The following is a 24,166-nucleotide window of genomic DNA, read 5'->3' on the forward strand; positions in this document are numbered from 1 at the left end:
CCCAATTAAAGCACCAGAGAAACGTATCTCAACAGCCAAATTGCTTCAGCTACAAGACATCAGGATTGGTTATCTGACACACAGCTCTGGCCCCACTGGACCTGCACTGGTTCTGTGCAAGCAGCTCAGGTGCTCTCATGCTGCTCCCTTCAGCACCATGGCTTGATACCCAAAATGCCATAGACATTGGTACAGACATCTGAGCCAGCTTGGGTCCGCACAGCTCATTAGCTCGCTCTCTTAATTTGATACAAATCAAACTAAATGGTTTCCAGGCTCAGGGTGTCCTTAGAATTAATAGAACTGCAGTCATTCAGTGCTGCATCCATGCTAACACGTTGGTGCACAAAATCAGCCCCATGTGTACGTTCCCCCAAACTGGTCAATCTGCACTGCAGGGAGGGAGCAGCTGGTGCTACCAGAGCTTCATGTCAGACAGGCAGTTGTGTATGCAGGCTACATTTTCCCATCACATACATAATTCTCCTGCAAAAGGTCTGACAAGTTATTTAAGGTGCTACAGTCCTGCAGTGCTAAGAGAACACAAGAGAATTCAGCAGCCATGAGGATGGGTTTGGGGAAATCAGTGGCAGAACCTCTGACTGAAGCACCTGTAAGGAAGGACAGCAGGGGCCCATGTGGGGTCAAAAAGGGGAGCAACCGACTGTTTGGGCAGCATTTAGTGCTCATCATCTGTCCTCCTCCAGGGAGGAAAATGGCAGGCTGGATGGGCTATTACTCAGGCTGTGTTCTATATATAAAGGCCAGAGAGTACCTCAAAGAATGAGGCACCCTGAGGACACAGTGAGGGGCAGAATGCCCCGTTCGGGCTAATGTACACATTTCAGTTCCATCTGATGAGAATTAGCACTGTGCCTTCTTGACTTTGGCTTACACTGGGGGGGGGGTTGGTGGAGCCTCTTCAGGTAATTGAGAACACCCTGGAAAATGGCCTTTTTTTTTACATCAGCCCTCTCCCAGCTGGGGAAGGCTGCTGGAGTGCTCTCAGTCATCCCAGCTCCTCAGAGCTTCTGGCACTCTTCTCTAATGTGCTCCCCCGCCACTGCAGCCAAGGAAAAACCTGCTCTGATGAACCTTTTCATGGCCCTGTCCAAAAGTCCCCTCTCCTGATGACGAGGCAGGACTGCTGGCCCTTACTGCCCTGACCCAGCATAACTCTCCAGAGCACCAGAGGGGCAATTAGTAGAGAAGGTTCTTCTGCACTAACCAGTCACTGGCTTCTGGTACCCAGAGGATATCAGGTTCCACAACTGCATTAAACAGACCATCAAATCCAAAATCAATTCCTAGCCCCCTCCTCTACTTTGGCAGCTAGGGGCTTGAGTTGCTAAGGCTAATTGAATGTTAATGTCTAGCTAAGCTCTGTGCAAGAAATCTCTTCCACTAATAGGTCCTATTTTATAAGTTACTCCTATCTCAATAAATTTAGACAAGTATAATTAGAGACTATTATTTATGGCATGAAAAAAATCAATATCATCATAAAACTGCTGACAGCACTCAGCTCTTAGGCAAAGACTGCAGAGCACAAGGTACTTGTGTTTAAAACTTACTGCGCCTACTCTTCACTGAGCTATTCCTTCTGCAAACCACTGGAGCACATGGACACGTTTGGCCCATTTGCACTGAGGAGGGGACAACACACAAAGTCCATCCCTGGCTCTGCTGCTGCCTGCACACAGGAATTGGAGGAATCCCCTTCCGCTGCATTATGCACAGAGGCAGGCCCAGAAGTGAAGTCTCAGCCCTTTCAATTAGGAGCTTTCATTCCACCCATGAAAACAACTGGCCCGTATTTTATAAGTGTCTGTTGCTTAAGTAACTACCCTCATAAAGCAAGCAATTCCCACTGCCTTTGAACTCGGGAGTAATTTGGATGTTAATCCAATCAGGAAATGCAAACCCCCTTCCGAAGCAGTAAAGAACAACAGCTCTGCACCATAACTGTATACACTAAATATTTAATACACACGCATACACACACAAAATGCATCCATGGAGGTTTACTTATGCCCAGGGAGAGGGAGAAAGATGGAATTAGAACAACAAAAATGTGCTTTACTCTATAAAATAGACTTCTCCGTTCTCGGTGTAGGCCATCTCCCAGTTTTCCGGCAGAGGACCTAGGTTATCCTCGGCAGAAGGAGGTAGGTATTGAGGGAGGTTCTGAGATGGTTCCGTGGTGGGAACGTTGGTGTGGCTATCAATCACAGACGGTGGGGCTGTCTCTCTCACGATATGCACGTTATGCTCGTCTTGGTCACCAGACTCTGCTGTAGAATAAACAAGCACAGATAAAAGTGAGAATCAGTCTTTTTCTCCTCCTGTTTGCCCTTCCAGGTTTATCCTAGCAGTCTTCCTCTCCTTGCTTTTTAATTCACAAGACAGAGCAACAGATGAACCGAGGGCAGAGCCTCAGCAGTCTTCTTGCCAGCAGGGACGAGCTTGCTTTGCCCACACACACTCTGCCAGTCAGACCCCAGCCAAACAAATCAGGAGCTGTGATCAGCTCCTACGTTCTCTCTCACAGGCCCTGCTGAGGTACTAAATTCTTCCAAGCTGTCTGAGGCCAGGGCTCACCGATGTAGATGAGTTCAATGGGCTTTTGAGCAGGCTTACAGGTTCACTCCTGCAGTGCCGATTGTGGGACAGGGATTAGGAGAATAAAATTTCCTGTTTGAAGAATGATCAAAAGGGGAGATTTTTACAAATGCAGAAGGTTGCCAGAAGCTCAAAGTCAACAAGCTAATGGTGAATGTCTTCGCTGCAGTGTGTTATTTTAAATTAAAAATTAAAATGAATGTCAGCACTGCATGATGTGTCCACATGTTGCTGCTCACTGGTGCCTGTTCTTGCTATCTGAGGAGGTTTACTCCATGGCTCATCATTATATCCTTCCAGTCAAAGTCAGTGAATGCTCCCCAGGAAACAGGTCTGTGCCCCTAATTCCTTCACAGAAAGGTTTTGGCAACAATAGACAAATTCTAAAATCAACATTGTGTCTCCCAAAGGGATTTTCTCTGTTTGGTTCTTGCAGGTATTGAAAATTTATGGCAGTACATCCCATGAGAATATCAGTACAAGCAGCAGTCAACACACTGAGCAAAAGACAGAGAGATCAGTGTCACCCTCTGCCAAGTCCCCATGGAGTGGGGCTCCAAAGACAGGACCTCAACCCTGCTCTCCTGACCAGAGACCATGGACATCCTCCATTCACATCCCACAGCCTTGGAAATAGCTCCTGCACTATTCTAGTTTGTGTGCTGCCATTACCAAAAGACAAGATACTGAACAGAATAAACTGGGAGAAACAGGAAGAAAAATATCTATACCAGTACTCTCAGTGCCTGCTTTTCAGCCTTCCTGGTGTTTGATATTTTTAGGTAGAAGATGACAAGATAAAGAAGCATGAGTGAATCATCGCCAGCTTAAAACTGAGAGTATAAACATGCCACAAATCTGGAAAACACAAGTCACCGAGAGGTCTTCTAGGGAAGCAGGAGCATTTTAATATGGCTAGCACACTTACATGTGAAATAAGCATAAGGAATCACTTTGGTATATGAGAAATAACTCTTTTCTTGATTCTGTGCCCATTTAATGAAGGCAAGGGGCCAGAGTGTGATAACGTTGTGACAAATGAGCTGCATCTTCCACTATTTCATCTTGTGAAGGAAAACAAGGAAGAGAAATGATGCTCAAGTTACTTCAGGGGCACCAAACTGAGATGGGCAGCAAAGAAATCAGACAGCATCTCCCACCAGCTATCTCCCAAAATCAGACCCCTATGACAAAGGCTGAGGCTACTGCCATGTCACAACAATTCAATTCTTGAAACTGGGCTAAGGAAGCAATGCTCTAAGTGCTAACAAATACTAGAACTGGGGACATGGGGAAGAGCTCTTGCCCCTCAGAGCTTCACAAACTTCCAGCTGATTTCTGGGGGAACTCAGTGGATCTCCAACAGTGTTTTGCTCTGAATCTGCCTGCACAGCACCTGACTTTAGATCGCAACCGTTTCCACTGATCTTTAAGCCGGTGCTTCATGGTAGTCATGGTGGGACTGAGATCTGTGTTCAGCAGGACACAAGGCCTTCTCAAAACACAGAGCTTGCACCCAAGCTTCAAATCTCATTCCTGCAGCTAGCAGCCCTAGATTTGCTGAAAGGTACCTTGGAGAAGAGGACCTTGAAACTGTATGTGATGGGCAGCTCTAGATGCAAGGAAGGGGAAGAACAACAATGTATTTAGTAAGCAGCAATAATTAATTTCAAATGTAATCCTGGTTGACTCATTCCATACTGTTTATAACTGTCAACTACAGCTCAACTCTTCCTTGACCTTTCTGCCACTAATGGATTTGAACTTTTCCACATTTCTTTCTCATTCAGCTCAATCCCACAAGGCCTTTTTGGAAAGACACAACTGTGCGTGTGGTTGTTCACACCTGGACATCTTCCATTCAGGTGCTGGTCAGCTCTGTTTGAGGTTTGACAGCTTTGCAGAAAACACATTAAAAACAACACACCCCCTGTCAAAACACCCTCCAGAAACCTTCCCCACGTATCCTAATTGACAGACCACGATATTTTTGCTTTACCTGTGAGGCTACTGCTCATTTCAGGTACATCATCCTCTTCCTCATTCTCTGTATGCACTATGCCAGCATTTTGCATATCATTGTAAGACTTGGTTCGCTTTGGAGTCGACTGCTTGGAGCCAGACTGCAGGTTTTGCAAAGCATCGGTGGAAGTCACTTTCCCACTGAGGGGTTGGCTGGGAGGCTTGGGCGTTCCATAATAGTTACCTAGGCAATAGAGACACATTTGCATCTTCACAAGAGAACAGTTTATAGCAGCAAGGTTTCTATTTTATTTTCTTTACGGTTCCACTAAAATTTCTGCCCCTCCCCGCAAATAAGTAAACAAATAAGCTGACGCACGCCATTCCCATTTCTGGGGGTGCATATTTCATCTCTGCAGCAGACACAGAAATATTTCTTCCCCTTTTAGTTATTCTTGTCGAATCTAAAAGGAGAAGCAATGGTTGCATTGTTTAGGTGCACTGAGCGTACATGGGCTAAAACAAAAGGCAGTCATGGTGAACAGCAAAACTTCATCTCGTTACATCTGAATTTCAATTAGTAGCCTTTTTACATGTGTGCACCCACACAATGCTGTGGCAGATCTGGAGTGAGCCCTGCAGAAAATAAAAAATTCATGACTGCTATCACCAAGAGAAGTGATGAAAGGCTCGATGGCCTGCTTTAATACACAGGTTCTTTTAGGGGGGATGTTGAATTCAGAAAGCAAAAACTACTCTCTCTCTCTAAAAGAAAACTTTGTCAGAGGAGAGAAAAGACAAGATACCACGTGGCACTGCTTTCTTCAAAGAGGAAATTCAGCAGTTGGGTCAACTTGGGTAGAAGTGAACAACCAGACCTTAAAGTTAAACTTGAAGGAACAAAGATGCACCAACAGTTACACAAAAACACAGCTCTCAGCCATCACCAACTATGATGGAAACAGAGCAAAGTGCTCCCCTGTCATTTTAAGTGACTGTGGAAGAAACACAGAATAAGTGCAGGTTCACTGATGCCAGAACCACACGGAGGTATTTCACTGTCCCTGTTTCACTTCACACCACAGCAGTGCTTCATTTGCCCTGACATACTCCACAGGAACCTCAGGTCTGGAATCTATTCCTGCAGCACTTAGTATTAAAGGAATTCAGACTTATTGCAAGGTGCATCTTTTACTTTTTACACAATGTTCTGCTATATATAACTGTTTTACAAAAACTCCCCAAAATTTTCCCTTTCAGGAATTATTGATAATTTTTGTTTGCCACCTTTGGATTCCAAGGGTAGACTTAAAAATTAACCCTATACCCTCTGCACGATAAAATATAAAGGATGCCCTCCCCTATAGCTTCAGCTGTGGGAACAGTGCAAAACTCTTCTCTAAAATATACATGCACATTTATTTACATTCTTCATCGATCTCCATAGGTTATGTATAACCTGACAGCATTATTTTTCAATTTTTCAGTACATATTTTCTCAGCCAGTGTGGGAGATGATTGTATTTGAGACCATCTAAGGAACCTGAAGGTGCACAAGTCCATAGGACCTGATGAGATGCATCTGCAGGTCCTGAGGGAACCTGGATGAAGTTGCTACGTCACTTTCCATCATATTTGAGAAGTTGTGGCAGTCCAGAGAAGTTCCCACTGACTGGAAAAGGAGGAACACAATCCCCTTTTTTTAATATAGGAGGATCCAGGGAACTACAGGCCAGTCAGTCTCACCTCTGTGCCTGGCAAGATCTTGCAGCAGAGCCTCCAGGAAGGAAGATCATCAGGACCAGGAATCACCCTGGCTTAGACTGGCAGAGTCCACCTGGGAAGACCACTTAGGACACATCACACGTTGCTATCTTTCCCCCTCACTGTTTCTCATGAGGTAAAGAAGTATTTCTTACAGATCTGAAGCCAGATAAGTCAGAGCAGCTCCTCCCTCCATGCTTTTACAGCCGGAGTACTAGGACAGCAACACGTGCAGGTTTGCCTTAGCAAGGTGTGTCCCAGCCTGTACACAATGTTGTGGATTCAGCTCCCCAGGAGCAGCAACACTCCGCAGTGCTTTCATCTTCTGTTCATCATTTCAGAATCTTAAATGTACATTGATGCATAATTTATGGGGGAAAGGAAATTACTTCTTCTGCAAAGAGCCTCTAATGGGTACAAAGGCTCCGCAAGCAGGTTGCAGTCTCTGCTAGAGAAATAATTCTTATGCTCTACATACTGCAGGACTATTTTATACAAAAAGAGGAGGAATGGAGGAGAGAGAGTGCAAAGGGAAAATACAAAGGTAGGTGGGCAAACAAAAAAGGATAATTAACCCTGCTCCCACCTATCCTCTTTGGCCTTTCTCATGAATGATCACGCTATTCTGGGATTTGAGGTCCTTTTTTTAGGTTGTTTCTTTGTTTTTCCAGGGGAAAAAAAGAAAGTGTTTTTTAAGGATATAAACTGCTAAGCAGGGAGAGCCATGTGTGTGCCATACAAGTGAAAACAGCTTTTATTTATGGCACTGCACATCACTATTTTGTGGTCTGTTGTAAATGGTTAAATCATTTAGGATGGATGCAAGAAAGTGAATGAAGGGGATATATAGATGTTAATAGTATGGATTTTATTTCCCCTGGACAAGAACATAACACAGATGTTACCATTCCTCTTCCAATTACAGAGAAATATATGATTATATCTTTGAATTTTGTTCCTCTTCAGTTCCTCTAGCAACAGCAAGGCTGGAGTTCCTAACAGTCCATGGAGAGCTGTTCCTCAGCAGAAAAACAGGCTTCTCTAAAGTATTTCAGATTTTCTTACACAGAAATCACTAGTCATTTTTCAACCAGCCATGGCTGTTGACACTATGATTAATGAACAATTATTTTCTATGAAGACAGTGTTCTATCTTAGAGGATCCCTCTAAGTATACATGAGCATATAAAAAGAGCAAATATGAATTTGAAACTGAGCATGGCTCTGCATGTGTGGGTTTTATGGGAAATGCAGCCATTGGGGCTGAACTTTTCTTTTTTCTCCACAGGAGGCAGATTAAGCCTGAGTCAATATTCTAAAAAAAAAAAAAATCACAGCTCTTCCTTCAGATTCACACAAGGACAAACAGGCTGGGGAAATAACCCAGCTTATGATGAAAATCTTCAAAAGAATGCACCAACCCAGCTTCCAGGTGACATGGAGAATGAGAGAAAAAGGAAATACTATTTTTTCCTCATAATTGCTGGATGCAGTCAGACCTATTTTTCTTCTCTAAGAAGTTATTTTTGAAAATGTGGCACATGGGCCTGAGTGTGGGGGCAGACACACTATTAGGGGTGGCTGGTAACTAAAATTATCATCAAAACTCATGTTTCATCCTAGAAATCAGAAAGAGAAAATATTTACCCTGTGACTCAGAAATCCAAACGTGCCCCATTAACAACAGTGAACAGCCCAGCAAGAGTTTTACAACACTCAGACTTGACATTATTCATTCAAATTAAATCTGCCAATGTTTACCAAAAAACATACATTTAAAAATATGCTTTAACTGTGTTTTGCGAGCCACTTGTAAGCCTAAAGAAGGGGCTAACTCCACAGCCAGTGTAATTTGTACTGAATATCCAATCAGCTCTAATTATTAACAGCATGTTACATGTGCATACACAAGCATCTGTCATCCCAGAGGATCCCAAAACATTTTCTGAAGTCAGCACAGTAGTTAAGGCAGGACTCCCCGGGGTGCTGAGCTCAGGTGAAGCTCCGCAAAACTTCTGAGGACCGTGACCCCAACAGGATGTCTCAAAGCTGGAAAGGAACAGCCTGTCTCCCAGACAAAGGAGATTTCTTGAACAAGGCGGCAGGAAACCCTCTACTTTTCTGTGGAAATGCCAGTTCTGAAGCAGCCAGCATGGCATAAATGGCACTTTCCCATGTCTAATTCCTATGGGAACAGGGCTTCTAAGTTTACCCTCTTCTCAATCCCATTTGAATCCTGCCTACAGCAACTGAATTAATAGCTAATAACAATGCATTCACTCAGCAGATGCACATACCATTAACTGAATCCCTTGTCATCACCTTTCACTAACCCTTATTTTATTCAGTCCCTTGGTGGTTAATACTTATTTAACCACAAGTGAAGTTCGATAGCAGCTTTTGCAGCCAAATCCATGACTTAATACATGCACTCTTAAAGCACCACTCAGGAGAGTGGACAAAAATAACAATAATGAAAAAGAAAAAAAAAAAAAAACCAACCAGAAGAGCTATTTGAAATGAGTTGGTTTCTTTTCATCTCCTTATCTCCAAGTGTCGGTAGCTTACACATTTTAGCATCATGCACAGTAATTAGACTTTGGTAACAGCTTATCACAACAATAAGACAAGTTCCCATCATCATAACACTTCTTCCTCTGCCAATTCAAGCAGTGATCACAATCAATGAAAGTAATCTACAGCAGCTTCCACCCTGTCCTGCAGTTTCTGAATTAAAGCAATGCTGTCAACCAAGAGAACTTTCTTTTAAAGTTTTAGAGACCAAGTGGTAATGGAAAATTTGCTTATATGTCAAGATAACAAAACATTCTTATTAAATATACCCCTGGTGGGAAGTAAATTCACAAACAAACAACCCTAAGGTGTTTGTCACTTGGAATTTGAAATGCTGTTCACAAAAATACGCCAACTAGCTATCCCTAAGTAAAATAACTATGAGTCTATTCCACAAAAATTTTTGCCATTCACTATTCAATTCAATTTGGGTTGAAAGGGCTCCATCCAGCCAATATGCTGTTTCTGGAATGGACAGAAACACACAAGAACAGAGACAATCTAACAGGTTCAAAAAGTGGTTTCCTTGTGGAGAAGGGAGACCCTGGAGTCTGCTGGGGTGGGGACAGGGTGGCAGAGTTGACATGGAAAGGTCAAAGAAGGCAGAGGAGCTGATGGCAACGTCAGACACGAGCTTGACCATTAATCCTAATGGTACAACATCAACTGAAGAATGTGGTCTCAAACCATATATTTGAGTTACTTTAATCTGTAGGTGTTTGCTCTGCAGCTCTTCTCTTTCCTAGTGTGAAGAGATTTATGCCTGGGTTGGGAGTGTATTTGTGTCTCAGAAAAGGACCAAGAAGAGCTCATGCAGTTCTGAATTTACTGATGCCTACTTGTGAAGCCTAATTTTGCAATTATAAAAATCCCATGAAACTCAAGAGCCTCTGTGTAGCACAGAGGACCCTGCGTCCATGAGAAGTGCATCTGATCTTCAAAGTGACCACTCTGTGTGTGTTACAAGGACTCTATTCATAGCTCATGTTTTAAAAAGCAGTTCATAGCTTACTGTCTTGCTGCAAATGAGTATTTTGGGAAAAAAACTTGGAGATAAGCAGCAAAATTAAGCAAGGCCTTGACACAAAGACTTGAAATGCAATTATTAATGTAATTGTTTTCTTTTCTGAGACACAGCTCTTCTCTGCACTGTACAAGAACAGAAACAATTGACCCTTAATTTTAGCAGAAGAGCTTCTGCTCATCTAATCCACAAAGAGTGCTTGTGTCTGATTAACACAGGATGAATTGGTTCCTGGGAGCAGAGCTCCTGCCACAGTGTTTTGTCTGTTCTCTTCCCAGATCACATTCTGCTACAGTTTTCCACATTTAGTTGACAGATCTGGCTGCTGTCTGCGGGATTCACCTAGCTGCAACTGCACATTGATTAGCAATTGCCTTGAGGAAATTCAGAGTATCCAGGCAACCGGGAGGAGGCCACGGATACAGCATCTGGATCGGAAGCAAAACAGGCAATGAAGGAGATCTCAGAGAAATTAACCTATAATATATGCATTTGCTTTAAATAGCAGATTTGCTGTCAATTTTTGCAGTTATTAATGGTGGGATTAACTGAAAGGTCAGTTTGGGTTTCCTGTTAAATATGTCAAACTGTTACAATCTGCACATTTCAATTTATGTCTGAAATTTAACATATACTCCAATTAGTGTCCTAAAGGCAATGGCAGCTTGGGAGAAAGTCACCTACAGAACAAATCACTCTTACTGTGTTGAGATATTGCTAGGTATTGCCACATGCTACTGTGCAATGATACTTAAATAAATAAGCAGTAAGGCCTTGGTAGCATGGGTCATGATGTGGCTATGGAAGCTCAGAGTGTTTCATGAGACCAGCTATATATACCAACTGCTATATCCACATGCAAATAGATCAAAAAAAAAATCATAGGGAACATAAATGAGCCTGTGCTTGTGGATGGCATATACAGAAAACAGGAGAAGCAGCTGGAAACACCCTACCTAGCACAGGGAGGTAGGACTAAAGAAAATACCATGTCAAGCCACTGCAATATGCAACCCTTCTTCTTGCAAATACTTAAATGTTCATATATATATATAGTCCTACCATGAGGATGTGTCCCACTAACACCTTCCCTCTGCAGAAGGTGGTGGTGTGTGCATGGCAGCTCACAGTTAGCTCTGCAGTGGCTGGGAAATGCCACAGCCTGTGCAGGCTGGGCTGCCTCTGCAAAGAAGGAGCTGGATAACACCAGTGAGGAGCAGCTAATTCTAGAGTCTGAAGAACACCCACTACCAAAAAACAACCCCAAAATATGCCTGGCTGCCATCTATCAATGGACTACCAGGAACAGCCTTTAACACATCAGACTGTGTTTAGAGAGCAAATGATACCTTAAAATAACCTAAACTCTAATTTAGGAAAACAGCAACTAATTCACCGTATCTCTTTTTGCCAGAGGTGGTTGGGAACCACCTTTTCCCCAAGGTTTATGTTTTAAAATGCACGACTGCTAATGAGCAATTTCTGACAGAGCTCACATTGGAAAACTTCCTACTGAAGGTGCAGAGAGAGAAGCCGGTGAGGAATGCCATAGGAAATTCAAAGCCACTCTGCACCCCGATCAGATATTTGAATATTTGCTTTTATAGAACAAGAGTTACTCAGGTACCACTTTAGCTGTTTGTAAAAGGAAGCATTGTTATCAGATGACACTTCAGTACAGCAGCACTAGTGCTCAACACTGAAAATCATGCACATACATAACAACGTGTTGCCTTTTTTTCTGTACGAGTGGTTTAAAAAATAACAAGGAAAAAAAACAAGCAAAGAATAAAAGCCAAGGATAGAAGAGGAATCTGCAGTGCACAGATGTTAATATGTGAATATTGGACATGATACATTAAAATGGTGCTAAAGGAGCCTTTATGATTTATTGACTCAGTCTGTAGTAGGGAGACAATAATAAGCGGATCTTATCTTATTAAGTGGAACATGTAGTTCCTCTGCATGGGCATCCCCTGCATCTGCCACTCTTACTCTTCCAGTCTTGCTGTCATGTTTTTCCTGCCACAGACACAGTTCACATTTCAAGGCTGGACCAAGTTGCTGAGACCCACAGGCTGCGAAGGCACCAGAAGCCCAGCAAAGCAAATCCAGCCATTTTGCTAAAGCAGCTGGGGGAGTGGGGCTGCTGCAGAGAAACCCAAGGAGAGCCAGCACATCAGATAAATTAGGCTAAAGGCATCTTGATTTGAAGCATGTTGCTGAATACACCTCTCTACTTCAGCTGAAATTTTAACTGCACTATTAACGTAATTTATTACGCTCATTAAGTACCACAATCGGAGACCCTGTCTACAATAGCTAGTTTTATACACTTTTAAAATGTTAGCAAGTCACCCCATTACATCTTAGTCATGAGACTAATGCAGATTACTTATTACTTCTCTTGGCAATCACATAACACTTGTCCTGAGAATGAAAGATGATGCCTTGACAATAATATGCTATAATGTAATAACCCTTCACATGTTATAAAGTGCAGCACTTTTTCTTTTGAGGATCACTAAGTGCTGGGCAGGCATTCATTAATACAGCCTCACCAGACCCCGGTGATACAGCCATCCCCATTCAAAATTCAGCCACCATACCATTGTCCCCGTGTGCCTCTGCACAGTTCCCATCCCCACTGCTGCCTTCAGCACAGCCCTCCCAAATACTGTGGCTTCCACTCTCTCCCTCCCATTTGCAAGAGCAGATAGCTGCAGGCACAGGGTATCTGCTGAAATATTAATGAAGGGAGAAGTAAGTGTTGTTTTAATATTCTCCAGGCCAGTAACCTGAAGTATATAGCAGTTACCTGATATGCCCAGGGCCACTCAGCAGATGGGCAAGAAATGGGAATAAAATCTGGAAGTGGTGGCTCTGCTCAAAACAGCCCTCCCTTGAGGTCCCTGTGAGAGACTACGATTCAAACACAGAAGTAATTGCTAAATAATTAGTAACCTACACAATTACTTCCATGCATCCATCAGTATTTTCTGCCCTGAAGGAGCAGTCAATAAAAGCCTGAGATTACAATTATGGTGATTTCCTATCCACCAGAAGGCCTAGACAGCATGCAGCCTAAAAAGACTTTTTCTTCCTAATGAGTATTGTCAATGGGAATTTTTAACTGCCTTGAGTGTGTTATGTGCAGCTTTACCAGCACCCACGTGGGGCAAATTCACCAATACTGGTGCGGCACTGCAGCTTTGGGCGGGTCTTCCAGGGCTTCAGCTCCTGCTGCTGGATTCATGTGATCCACATGTAGCTTTCATTGGGGAAGAAAGATGATGTGTCTGGGCTTTATGGTTAAAAATCAGCATGTTAAAACTGGAACTGAAAATCCCAGGAATTAAGGCCTGCCAACGTCCCCTCCCACCTAAACACAATTTTTGGAGCCTTTTGGGCACAGAACGCACCGGGAAGGTGACAGGTGACCAGAACAGCAGCTGCCCTGCCTGCTTGGCATTCACCAGGATGTGAATCAAAAGCTGTCCAGTGGAACCTATTGGCAGTGCACCAAAAGAAATAATAATGACATTACACAGCCCTGTAGGTCGGCAACACCTTTTTTTGTCCTGTTCAGCTTGCACTTTCTCTTTTTGAAATTAGAGCACTTTCAAAACCCAGGTTGTTCTCTGAAAACTTGATATACACTCCTACTCTTTTATAGTTTCCAACTGTTCTCTTCTGCTTGTTCTTTATTCTTTCCAAATCAATAGTACTTGTATGAGCATCAAGACCTGTGTATTAACCCTCTTCTGATGGCTCCTTGTTTTCCAGTCTTTCTCCCCAGAAGTCCTCTGCAATAACTGTTACTAAACACATGCTTGTGCTATGTTTTCTCCTGCAAGGTTTTTTTCCATCTCTGCAATTGTTTGATTCTGACTCAGTACAATGGGTAAAATTATTAATAATAAAAGCCACGCATTAAAGGTATTATTTTATTGTTCTTCGGGGAGAAATAGAAGACTATTTCCTTATGTTGGGTACCATCCCTCTGGTTTAGAATAAGCCATTACTGGTCAAAAATACAGCCAACTTCATCATGGTGGTACATCAAAAAAAAAAGGCAGCAGCAAAATGCAGCATAAAACAAATTATAATTAACCTAAGACTGTAAAGCTGGGCAATAACAGAGACTTGGACATTAAAAGTCTAACTTATTTTGTGGTCTGGGTTTTTTGGCAGATTGGGGTTTTTTTAATAGACAAAATTGCTGGTGATTGCAGCATTGAGTTTGAATCACACCATCTTCCAAGATCTAATCAAGATCAACACTGTCTTGATCAATACAGTTGTAAAATAAGATTTCCAAAAAAAGTACAACAAAGCCATTAAAGAAATCTCAGAAGGCAGCAAAATAATTTCTTGAAGCCGTAAGTGAAAAATGAACTCTATTTATTTCACATTACAATCAAATAGTAATGTGTCTTGATGCATATGTGCACACATGCATCATCATTATTTGCTTTATTCTTATTGATTTTTCCTTCTATGGGCCAGCACTCCAGAACCACAATGCACCAGCATCACTGATGCCAACAGGGAAAGAGGCTTCTCAGCACTTCTGACAAATTATTCCTTTAAAGTTCAGACACTTCTATCACCCACAGAAATGAAATACACATTAGACTTATGAGAAATCAACCTCATCTTCAAGCAATTCAAAAGAGCAACCCATGAAACCTAAACAGTTTAGCTGCTGCTGCACATAATCACATAAGCAATGAAACTACCATGTTATAACTGTCCCAGATGGATACAGCATTTCCTGAAAACTAATTCCCAGCATATCCCAGGAGCCAGCTTACAGACAGTTACCCATTTTGTCTTTCCAAGTGGAAAGGTCACCAGAACAAATGCGATCAGGAAGCAATGGCGAGGCCCTTCAGCTGATCTATTTTGAGCACCATGACAAAGAAAACTAATTTAGTGTTATAATTAGAAACATGGAGAGGAAAAAGCTCATTTTGGAGAAGAGCTGCTGCTGGAACGTTTGCATTGGTGCTGATGGAGCTAATCAGCTCAGAGAGGTGGAAGAGTGAAACCAAATTATACGTTTAGCATCTTCATGCAAACCAGGTTTGACACTGCAATTGTCTGCAGTTGGGAATGAGCACAAGGTTTAAAGGTGCCCTTACAAGGGAGTTTTTAAAGTAGTAGACAAGCAAATAGTGTTTCAGGACTTTTTTTTCAGACCTTGAAAAAACAAAACCACATGTCACAATCTTTCCTGTTCATGTTTGATGACTACTTTTCAAAGACTACTGGCCATTTGTGTGTAGCTCATATTTTTAAATGTATCCCATATTTCTTACTATAAAGAATATTAAGAATAAGTCTCCAAGAATAAGGCTTTTTCAATCTCTCATAATAACAGAAAGTCCCATTAAACTTCTTGCAAATGGAAATATGACATGAATGAGCTAAAGTACACTGGAAGGACTTTCAAACCTCTAAAGTATTTCTTTTCATTGTCTTCTCAAGAGGTACATTTGAATGTTATCCAGAGGAAAAAAAAAAACAATACACTCCAAAAGGAGTTTTCAATTTAAAGGAGATACAGATTGCAGGTTTGGTTACACAAGTCCTATTGTGTACCTAAATACGGCCAATTTGCCTGGCATTTCTCTGGGAGTCAAAGGTATCTTTTTCCTGCTCTCACCCTGGTTACATTTCAATGCCCCTTGGCTGCATCAGTGCTGTTGTTTGCAAAGTAGTGCTTTGCAAAAAGTAAAAAAGACCAACTCAGTGACCCAAGTTAGAAGCAATTATCCGAGAATAAAGAAGAAAAAAAAATCCAAAAGCAGTGCATCATGTAGCTATGTAGGGAACACAACTGGGTGATGAAGGATGTGTATTTAGGGAAGGTGAAGGACAAGAAAAAGATCAGGAGAGAAGAAAAAGTGAACAAGATGAACCACAGTAGATACTAAGAACAGATGCAGACTGCCTCAGTATTTCCTTACTGGAGTACATATTGGATTTTCCTGGCATACTGATGTTAATCTTTAGAGGCAGTTAACTTGAAGGGAAAAGACAAAAGCACAGCAATATGGGAATTCCCTCTCTTAGGGTACAGAGAAAAGGGAAGTAAAGCACTAGGATGGACTCGAGCAAGGGTGGTGCAAGTGTGGTGTCCTACCACGGCTATTTTACAGTGCTTTTTCACTGCCCGTGGCTCCATACCTTCATAAGTTCCTACTTCCAAAAGGGTCCCACTTCGCTCCAACTCCAGAAATTCCTCCACAGTCAGAAAGTTATAGTCCACACCAGGCACTTCTCCTTCTCTTGGAGGGCGGGTTGTGCCTGAAAGGAAAAATCAGCACATTAATATTAGTTAATGTTGTTTTCTTACCAAAGGTAAAAAGAAGAGTAAAAAAAATTCATAAAGATGCAGCAGTACCTGTAGGATACAATTCTGTGAGCTACACAGTGTCAGAAGAGTTCAGTTACAAGTTAGGAGCCCATGTAAAAACAAGACAAGACATAGACCTCTGGTTGAGCTGGAAGTATCAGCTGGAACAAAACAGCCAAAGGACAATGTTTTTTTGTATTCTCAGAAAGACTCTCTGGCAAAGAAATCTCTCATACCACATGCAGAAACACAGCTGGAAAAGTTTGGTATCTGGGAATATGCCAGCAATTACCTTCCTGCTATTAGCATTGTCTCTCATATGTCACTAAAATTGCAACCTGTATTCTCAGATAAGACAACTTCTTTCTAGGTTCCATTATTTCTGTATCACTATCTCATCAAATGTTCTTTCACATCATAAAGATAATTCCTCCCTTGTTTCTTCTCAGTATTTTATCTCTATTTATATTATTATTATTTTTATTCAGCATTAAAAAGTACCATGAGACAGTTTTAATGCACCATTCTCACATGCTCGCTAAAGAGACAACCTGCCAACTGTTTGCACAGAAGTTCATCTATAAGTTCATTCCAGTTCAAGAAATATTTTTGAGTAATAAGTCACACTGAATCTCTCTCCAGCACTTGACAATTTAAATAGCACCCATGGAGAACGAGGCTCTGATCACTGCTACTCTGCCAGCTCTGAAACTCATCTCCCTTCTGACCAATTTACAGCCCTCTGAAGCATAGTGTAAGATGAGTCACTTCATGACTTTTTTGCTAAGATGGCTTGGGCCACTTTATTTTAGGTCACTGAGCACAGCTTCATTGATTAGGATCAATTTCTATTCAACAGCCTTTATTTTCCATGACTCTGGAGGCTGGGAGGTGGCTGGATTCTGTACATCTGAGATTAAACATAAATGACAAATTTACAGATGGTACACCAAAGTGAATTTTGGAAGAAAGAGCAGAGATAGAGAGTTGGATGTGTCCGAGTGCTGTGGCTGCAACCAGTCTGCTGGCTTGGGAATAACTTCAGAGATGTGGAAACCATACCTAACATTTAATGAAGCATGATTTCTCACTTCTGAGGGACTTTTCCGGCCCCTGGGCAGCATCTTCTCAGTGCATACAATTTCTTAAACTTTCTATAAAAGGACAGAAGAAAGAATAAAGAAGCTGAGCTTCTGGAAACTAACTGGGAAGATTCCAGCTCTCAGAAGTTGAAAGAGCATAAATTTACCATGCCTGCATCTGGCAAATGTTTTCCTCAAGTGCCAGGGAAGCGGAAAGTCTGCTTATCCCCTATTCATCTGAGAGACTGTTCAAGAGGTCAGTCTTGCCAGAGTGACATCCTTGAAAGATTATCACTAATTTCCTTGATAGACATCCACTTTCTCTAACATCTTCCATTTCTTGTTTCAAAATAGAAACTCTCTTTTTTTTTATTTTTTATTTACCGTCACTCTTCAGATAGCCTACAAATTCCCATGGTTTTTCTACCACTCCTTCTCTTGGAGCTGTGTGAATGGGTGAAGGTGGGAGAAAAAGTAAGGAAGGGGATGGAAATGGTGATGAATATCTTCACCTTACTAGTAGAATTACTCTTTCCTATTTGAAAGGACTGGATTTTGCATTCTTTTTATTTTTGAATCCTTACAGTAAGACTACAACAACTTTTACCAGGTGGATTGTAACAGAAGACAAATGTCTTCCACAGATCTAGTCCAGAGAAATACTGAAGCTGCTCCACGTGGCCCTCAGTGCCCCAGTGCCTGCGTTTCCATCCAAAGGCAGGCAGCAAAGCTGAGCAGGCAATGACCACACAGCTCCCTCCCTGGCACACAAGGAGCATGGAGCACTCACCCAGCAGCTGGGAAGAGGGGTAACAGCCCAGATGCAAGATCTCCTCCCTGAGATCTGACACCTCCATAGACACTCAGGCTGTGAGGACCCTTCCCAGAGCATCATGTCTGTTGGTCACTGCCACATGCCCCTAAACCTGGCCCACGAGAGGGAAGGAAGAATAATGAAGAGCCACCCCAATAACTATGTCCAGTGATGTGCTGTAGCTGTCCCATGCCTGGAGCACAATGGAAGTGAGAATCAGACTCTGCAGTGCTCCTTATCCATCAGTCAAAGTCACCCCGAGCCATGTGGCACACAAGCCGAATGACAAAGATCAGGACTTACATTTTCCCAGTAAATAATAACACATATTGATGAGACAGAAAGATCAGGGAACTTCAGGACTGCTTTTACTTTATCTTTTAAAGCCTTTTCTTTCCTTTATCTATATCTTCCCACAGAGAGTATTTATTAATCATCTTTTTTCCCTTCTGAATTTTTATGGCGGTGAAATTGCAGTCAGCAGTTTACTAGTGCTGGCTGCCTATTTGACATGACAATTAGATCTGCCATAATTCCTCTGAGCCATTTTAATGGATCTATTTGTTTCATCTCAGTGTTCTTAATTTCCTGAATATGTTCAAGTCGAAAAATCGCAGATGTGCTTGCTATCAGCACGACTGCCTGCAACACACACTGAATGCATTAGGAACACCGAGTCGCCCCGTAAAAGAAAAACATTACATCACAGAGATAACATTTGTCACCTCACTCGGTGCTCAGCAGCAAACCGAGGGAAAATAAAAACTACACTGGTTAGGATTTCTTATCTGGGCGAAGGCGAAAAACCCAACAACTTTCCATGTTGCTGTCTAGAGCAAAGATTGCTTGCAGATGCTCCGGCTGTTATCCTGCTTCACATCTGAACAAGTGTTACTGAATGCAATTCAGGAAGGCAGGGGGAAGGGAAAACCCGCCTCCGTTTTTCTTGTAGCAGAATGACAGGCTGCCGGCTGGACACACGCCTGGCAGATGGCATTTCAAAGAGTTTTCATGAACCATCTGGGATGTGTACAATGATTACAAACCACACTTACAACAAAGCCAGAAGGGCTGCTTCACAAGGAGGGTGGGGGGAGAGGGCGGGCAGGAAGAAAGGGAGGAAGAAAAGAAAGCAAAGAGGCTCATAAGCAAACTCCATGACTTTTCCCAGGCACAGAGCACCAAGAATAATCAGCACCTTCCACCCAGAGCCTCTTCCACAGCCTGAAACAACTGCTCCACGACTGCGCAGCATGTGTGCACACAGGCCAACACCATCGCAGGCTGCAAGCTACCACTGCAGCTCTCTGCTGATAAACTCCAATTGTAATTAAGTCTCCCATCATTAACGTGACAATTATGTACAAAGCATGGTGTGTGTGTCCTCCTTCCCCCTTTAAATTGCATTTCAGCATCCTTACCACAAGGATGGTCATCAGTGAAGGAGATGACTGTGCTTTTATCAGAGCTAATAGCAAGTTAGACCACTGCTAATGGCAGAATTAATTGAGCACAATAAGAGCTGTAGAGAGCCCAAACAAGAAATAACATATTCCATAAGATGAGCCAATCATATTTAAATACTTTAACTTGCCTGATATGTTTGCACTGAAACATTAAGTGGTATGAAATCTTATTGCCATTAGGATGCAATTTAGCTAATTAATTTGAGCTACATCCATTGTGTGACTACCTCAGAATCGTTAATGCTACAATAAAAAGGAACTGGAACAGAAACTGAGTGGCTACCAAGTCCTTCTGTGCATTTAATGGTAAAGCTTTCAGTCTTATTTGGCTAGAATGTCTCACAACATATAAAACTAGTTAGATACATTACATTCACAGGGGAATTGCTCAAATCTCCTGTAGCCACAGAAGACCCACGAAAATAAATAATAAAAAAAGGCTACTGGTTAGCATTACCTTCTCTCATGGTCTACAGAGCTAAAACTACATAAAACAAGACTAGCTCAGATGCTTGATGAAATGTTTGCCCAGCTGTTGGTTTGATTATCACACTCAAGCTATCTCCACCCCAGTTTATTCATGCATCCCTAATGCTTGGGCCACAGAAGAGGGATCTCATCACGGGCTGGAGAGCCCTCCTGAGAAACTGCTTCTAGGCACAGGTGAGTTTGTCCAAGCAGAGCCCAGCGCTGTACTTGAACTAATTTAGAGTTTGTCACCCATGCCTAGAATAACTGGACTGTGGCTCAGATGTATTGATGACTATCAACTGTTATTCTGAGTAATTTAAGCATCCATTTAAAAGACAAATAGCAGCTTCTGTTGTGATGCCTATCAACAGTGCTGACACTTACCCAACATGAGCCTCAATTATAGTATGGCCAGGCTGTTAATATATGATTCAAGGGCTGTTTAGCTCCTTATCAATCTACCAGGGCTTCAAGTTAAATTGTTAATAGCCTCTGATGCCCTGCTGCTAAATTAATCAGTCTTTCTTATTGTAATCTAAAAATAAGACTTCAAAGGGGTTGTAGTCACTTCAATTGCTTTCTTGCTAAAACAAAAACAATTCTTGAGCAGTAACACTATTACCATGCACCAAAATAGCCCCTAGCAAGTTATTTAGAAGTTGCCTTTTCAAGTGCAAAATACCTACATCTCCCATTTGCAAAAAAAAAAATAAAATAAAAAAAATTATTGCTGCAAACTCCTTCTCCAGTTCCCCTGGCTGGCAGTGACAATCCTGTGAGCCACCAAAATATGGCTGATTAAACCTTAAACCACAAGTCATTTGGTTCTCATTTCCACTGACCAGCTTCTCTTAAAATGACAGACAGTGGGGGAGTTGTACACTTGAAGTAATGATGTAGTTGCTACAACCATATTTTATACAAGTCACTGGTATATATTTTATACAAGTCACATATTTTATACAAGTCACCAGCAGTGAGTGGAACCGTGGTAAATAAGGTTTTAATGTGAAGTGTGCAGGGATGGTCCTGACTCAGGAAGCTGCAAGGCCAAGAGCTGCTGTGGGGGGTTGCTGAGTGGTTGGCTGCAGGTGGAGTGGGAGGAAGGAAGGATTCTGCTCTTGCCATTGCTGTAAGACTGGTATTTTTGTTCATTCAGCAAGAAGAGACTGCTCTCATCACTACATGAAAAAAGCCCTTCAGCTGCCAAGGAAGAAACATATGAGGAAAAGAGCCCCTTTTCCCTGTGCACAGTGTTTAGAGATCACCTTCTTCCCTCACATCACAGGGTAATTTGGAGAGCCTGTTTTGGCTCTCCTGCATCTGTCCCCTACGGTGCCAGATAACTGAAAGGCAGGACAAACTTCACAAATCTGCTAATGGCAAGTGGAGAAGGGAAAAGACAGGGACAACCTGGTCTGTCTCCAGAAGAGGCAGCCTGATCAGCAGCCAAGCTTAAGGCAGAACTTATCAGCAGCACAGTATTAGAAACAGTCTTATCAACATTAACAAAAATAAAGTGTAACCTGTCTGTGAAAAGACACTGTATACAGAACCTTATCTTATTGACTTCTGGGGTTATTCAAAGTAAGAATACTTTTCTTTTTCAACAGAAGTAAAAGGAATTGTATTTGAACATTCTTGTGCTATCCATTATAGACGTGACCCCAGTACCTGTGGAAAGGGATAAGGAGTCATTTATATTTGTAACTACATAAAATACAGACATTTCAGAGAGGCCCAGCCTGTTACAAACCAAACATGCTCAACTTACAAATACAATTTTCTGCTGAAACTCGAAACGCAGGAAGCTCATTTTGGGATTTTAAATGCTGTCTGTCCCTTCTCTAGCCCGTGACTTGATACCTATAAACCACAAGAATGTGACAAGCATTCAAAGTGTCTTGGTGGCAGAGTAGAAATTCAGTCCAAAGGAGAATGTGGTCTGTCGCTAGAAATTAACTCACAGCTCCGTTAATGATGCATGTGCAGGAACAGATGCTGATTGACTCTTCCTGGCCACACAGATAACTGCAGTACTAAAAGCAAATTTCTGTCACCGTGGTCAGCAGGAATGACTGATTAAACCCAGAAAACAGCTGATCAAGACAAAACTGTCTTTCTACTGAGAGATTTCAGAGAGAAATGCATCGTGTGGCTGCCATCTAAAGTCATTTTACTTCTCTAGGGGGAGATGGAAGGGATTTGAGCCTAGTATCTCCTTCTCCCACCAGCCTTTCCAGCAAGTGGCCAAAGCAGGATGCCGCAGCAGCAGCTTGTGAGGACACCCTCCTGCTCAAAGGACTGTGCCAGCCATGCACACAAGTGATGGCACGTCGACCCTCAGCACATGCAGAAGCTGTTTTTGTGTCCAGTTGCATCTCTCTGGCTCTCTCCCCCTCAAAGACATACTGACTGCCCGGAGCCTCCCTGGAGAAGTGATTCAGCCAAGCCACACAGCACAGCTTAGATTGTGTAAACCCTCCAGGCAGCAAGTTATTTTTGTCCTTTTTAAATCTATTTTTGGTATTTCGGTGGCCTTCCCTGCCACCAAATAAGAACACTGATAATCTTCAACACATTTATCCTTAGAGAGTTTTGAGGTAGAGAAAGTGGGTTTGTTTCCGGTTAATAGCACAAGATCAGCCAAACCCAGGCTCTCAAAGGACTCCAGGAACCTAATTCCAGAGAAATCAATGGGATTTAGGAAACCCTACAGATCAGGATCAGGGCCTAACAGATTAAAAGGGACAAAAATAACTTGCTGCTGCGTTGGGGCTTTGCAAGTTTGTCTGTATGTGTTGCTAAACACTATGCCAAGGCTACACAAAGCCAATTCAGCATGAGGGGGTTCACTCTTCACTGTAACATCAGTTTAAAAGAAACTGTTAGTTACCTGATGACTAGAGGTAAGGGTACAAAAGCTGCCACACTCCCCAAGAAAGCCACTTAAAAAAGACCTGTTCAAGGATCTATGTCAAATAGTCAAACAGAGCATCACCTCTCTGACCTGGGAAAGTACCACCAATGGTTCAACTGCTGGGTGGCACTTGCTAATGCAGTTACAACCTCTTCATGTGTTCTTCAGAACACTCATTTACTTTGTTCTAAACAACAACAACAAAAAAGGAGTATTCTGGCATCAAATAAAACACAAATAATAAATACTCCTGGGTTTGCAACAGCAGCAGCTCGCCTTCTGGATCTCTTTCTTTGAGTGATTGCTGTTACCTCACCAGACACCTGCAGCCAAATCCCTCTCATTTCCCATGAGGTGGGACACCCACCAAGAAGATTAAACTTCATGAACTAATGAATTTGCCATTAATCCTGTGTTCCTGGAGTCCAACAGCACGACATCCACTAATTTAAACCACAAACTACTGATGAAAAAGCAAACTATGTACCTCCTTGGCAAGAATACCTTAGCTGTAACTGTGCACAGTTTTATTCCTTCTAATATATGGATTAGTGTAATAAAGTGTAATTTTATAAATCAATAAAGCTGTAGTAATGAGATTGCCCTGTAATGTTCTACTTTTAAATATTGGCACAGAAATGAATGAAAATTGCCATTTGTGTAAGTGTGGATGTGACTTATGGAAAGGGAAATTAGCTGAAAGTAAATTAACAAGGTGATTATATACTTGCTTTTATATTCAGTTTCTCTCATATACATTTTTAGAAGCCTAGATAATTCTACAACTGTGACACACACCTTTATTTCAAAAGGACCACCTTTCTTCTATGTAAAAATTGTCACAGTTACTTCCAGTAGAAATGTCTACCTTGGGAAAGGCTACAGCTGAGGATGGTAAATTAAATACATACACTGGGTAATTACAGAGCACCCCGATTAGCTGGTTATTTTTAATCCTGTAGATCATTCACTCCCGACTATGTCAACCCAAGCCCAACCTGATCCCTGCAGGGCTGCCCCACATCAGTCACCTCCAGCCTCACCATGCTGAGGCACAGCAGTGCTCTGCTCTACATGCCCAGTGCAGCTATGGAAAAGCACAA

At 42.2% G+C, this 24,166-nt stretch overlaps 1 protein-coding gene across 30 annotated transcripts in view; it reads right to left on the reverse strand.

Moving 5' to 3' along the window:
• The window catches only part of MAGI1 (membrane associated guanylate kinase, WW and PDZ domain containing 1), a 338,357-nt gene that overhangs the window by 71,997 nt on the left and 242,194 nt on the right, over nt 1-24,166 (reverse strand). For all 30 annotated transcript variants that reach the window (XM_017826868.1, XM_017826867.1, XM_017826866.1 and 27 more), the window contains 3 exons: nt 16,142-16,261; nt 4,622-4,828; nt 2,084-2,294 (listed from right to left, as the gene is read on the reverse strand). In XM_017826868.1, coding sequence (XP_017682357.1) covers nt 2,084-2,294; nt 4,622-4,828; nt 16,142-16,261 — 538 coding nt within the window. The remainder of the gene's footprint in view (nt 1-2,083; nt 2,295-4,621; nt 4,829-16,141; nt 16,262-24,166) is intronic.

The sequence above is a fragment of the Lepidothrix coronata genome, unplaced genomic scaffold (assembly GCF_001604755.1).
Source record: "Lepidothrix coronata isolate B3197 unplaced genomic scaffold, Lepidothrix_coronata-1.0 Scaffold131, whole genome shotgun sequence".
Classification (NCBI taxonomy): domain Eukaryota; kingdom Metazoa; phylum Chordata; class Aves; order Passeriformes; family Pipridae; genus Lepidothrix; species Lepidothrix coronata.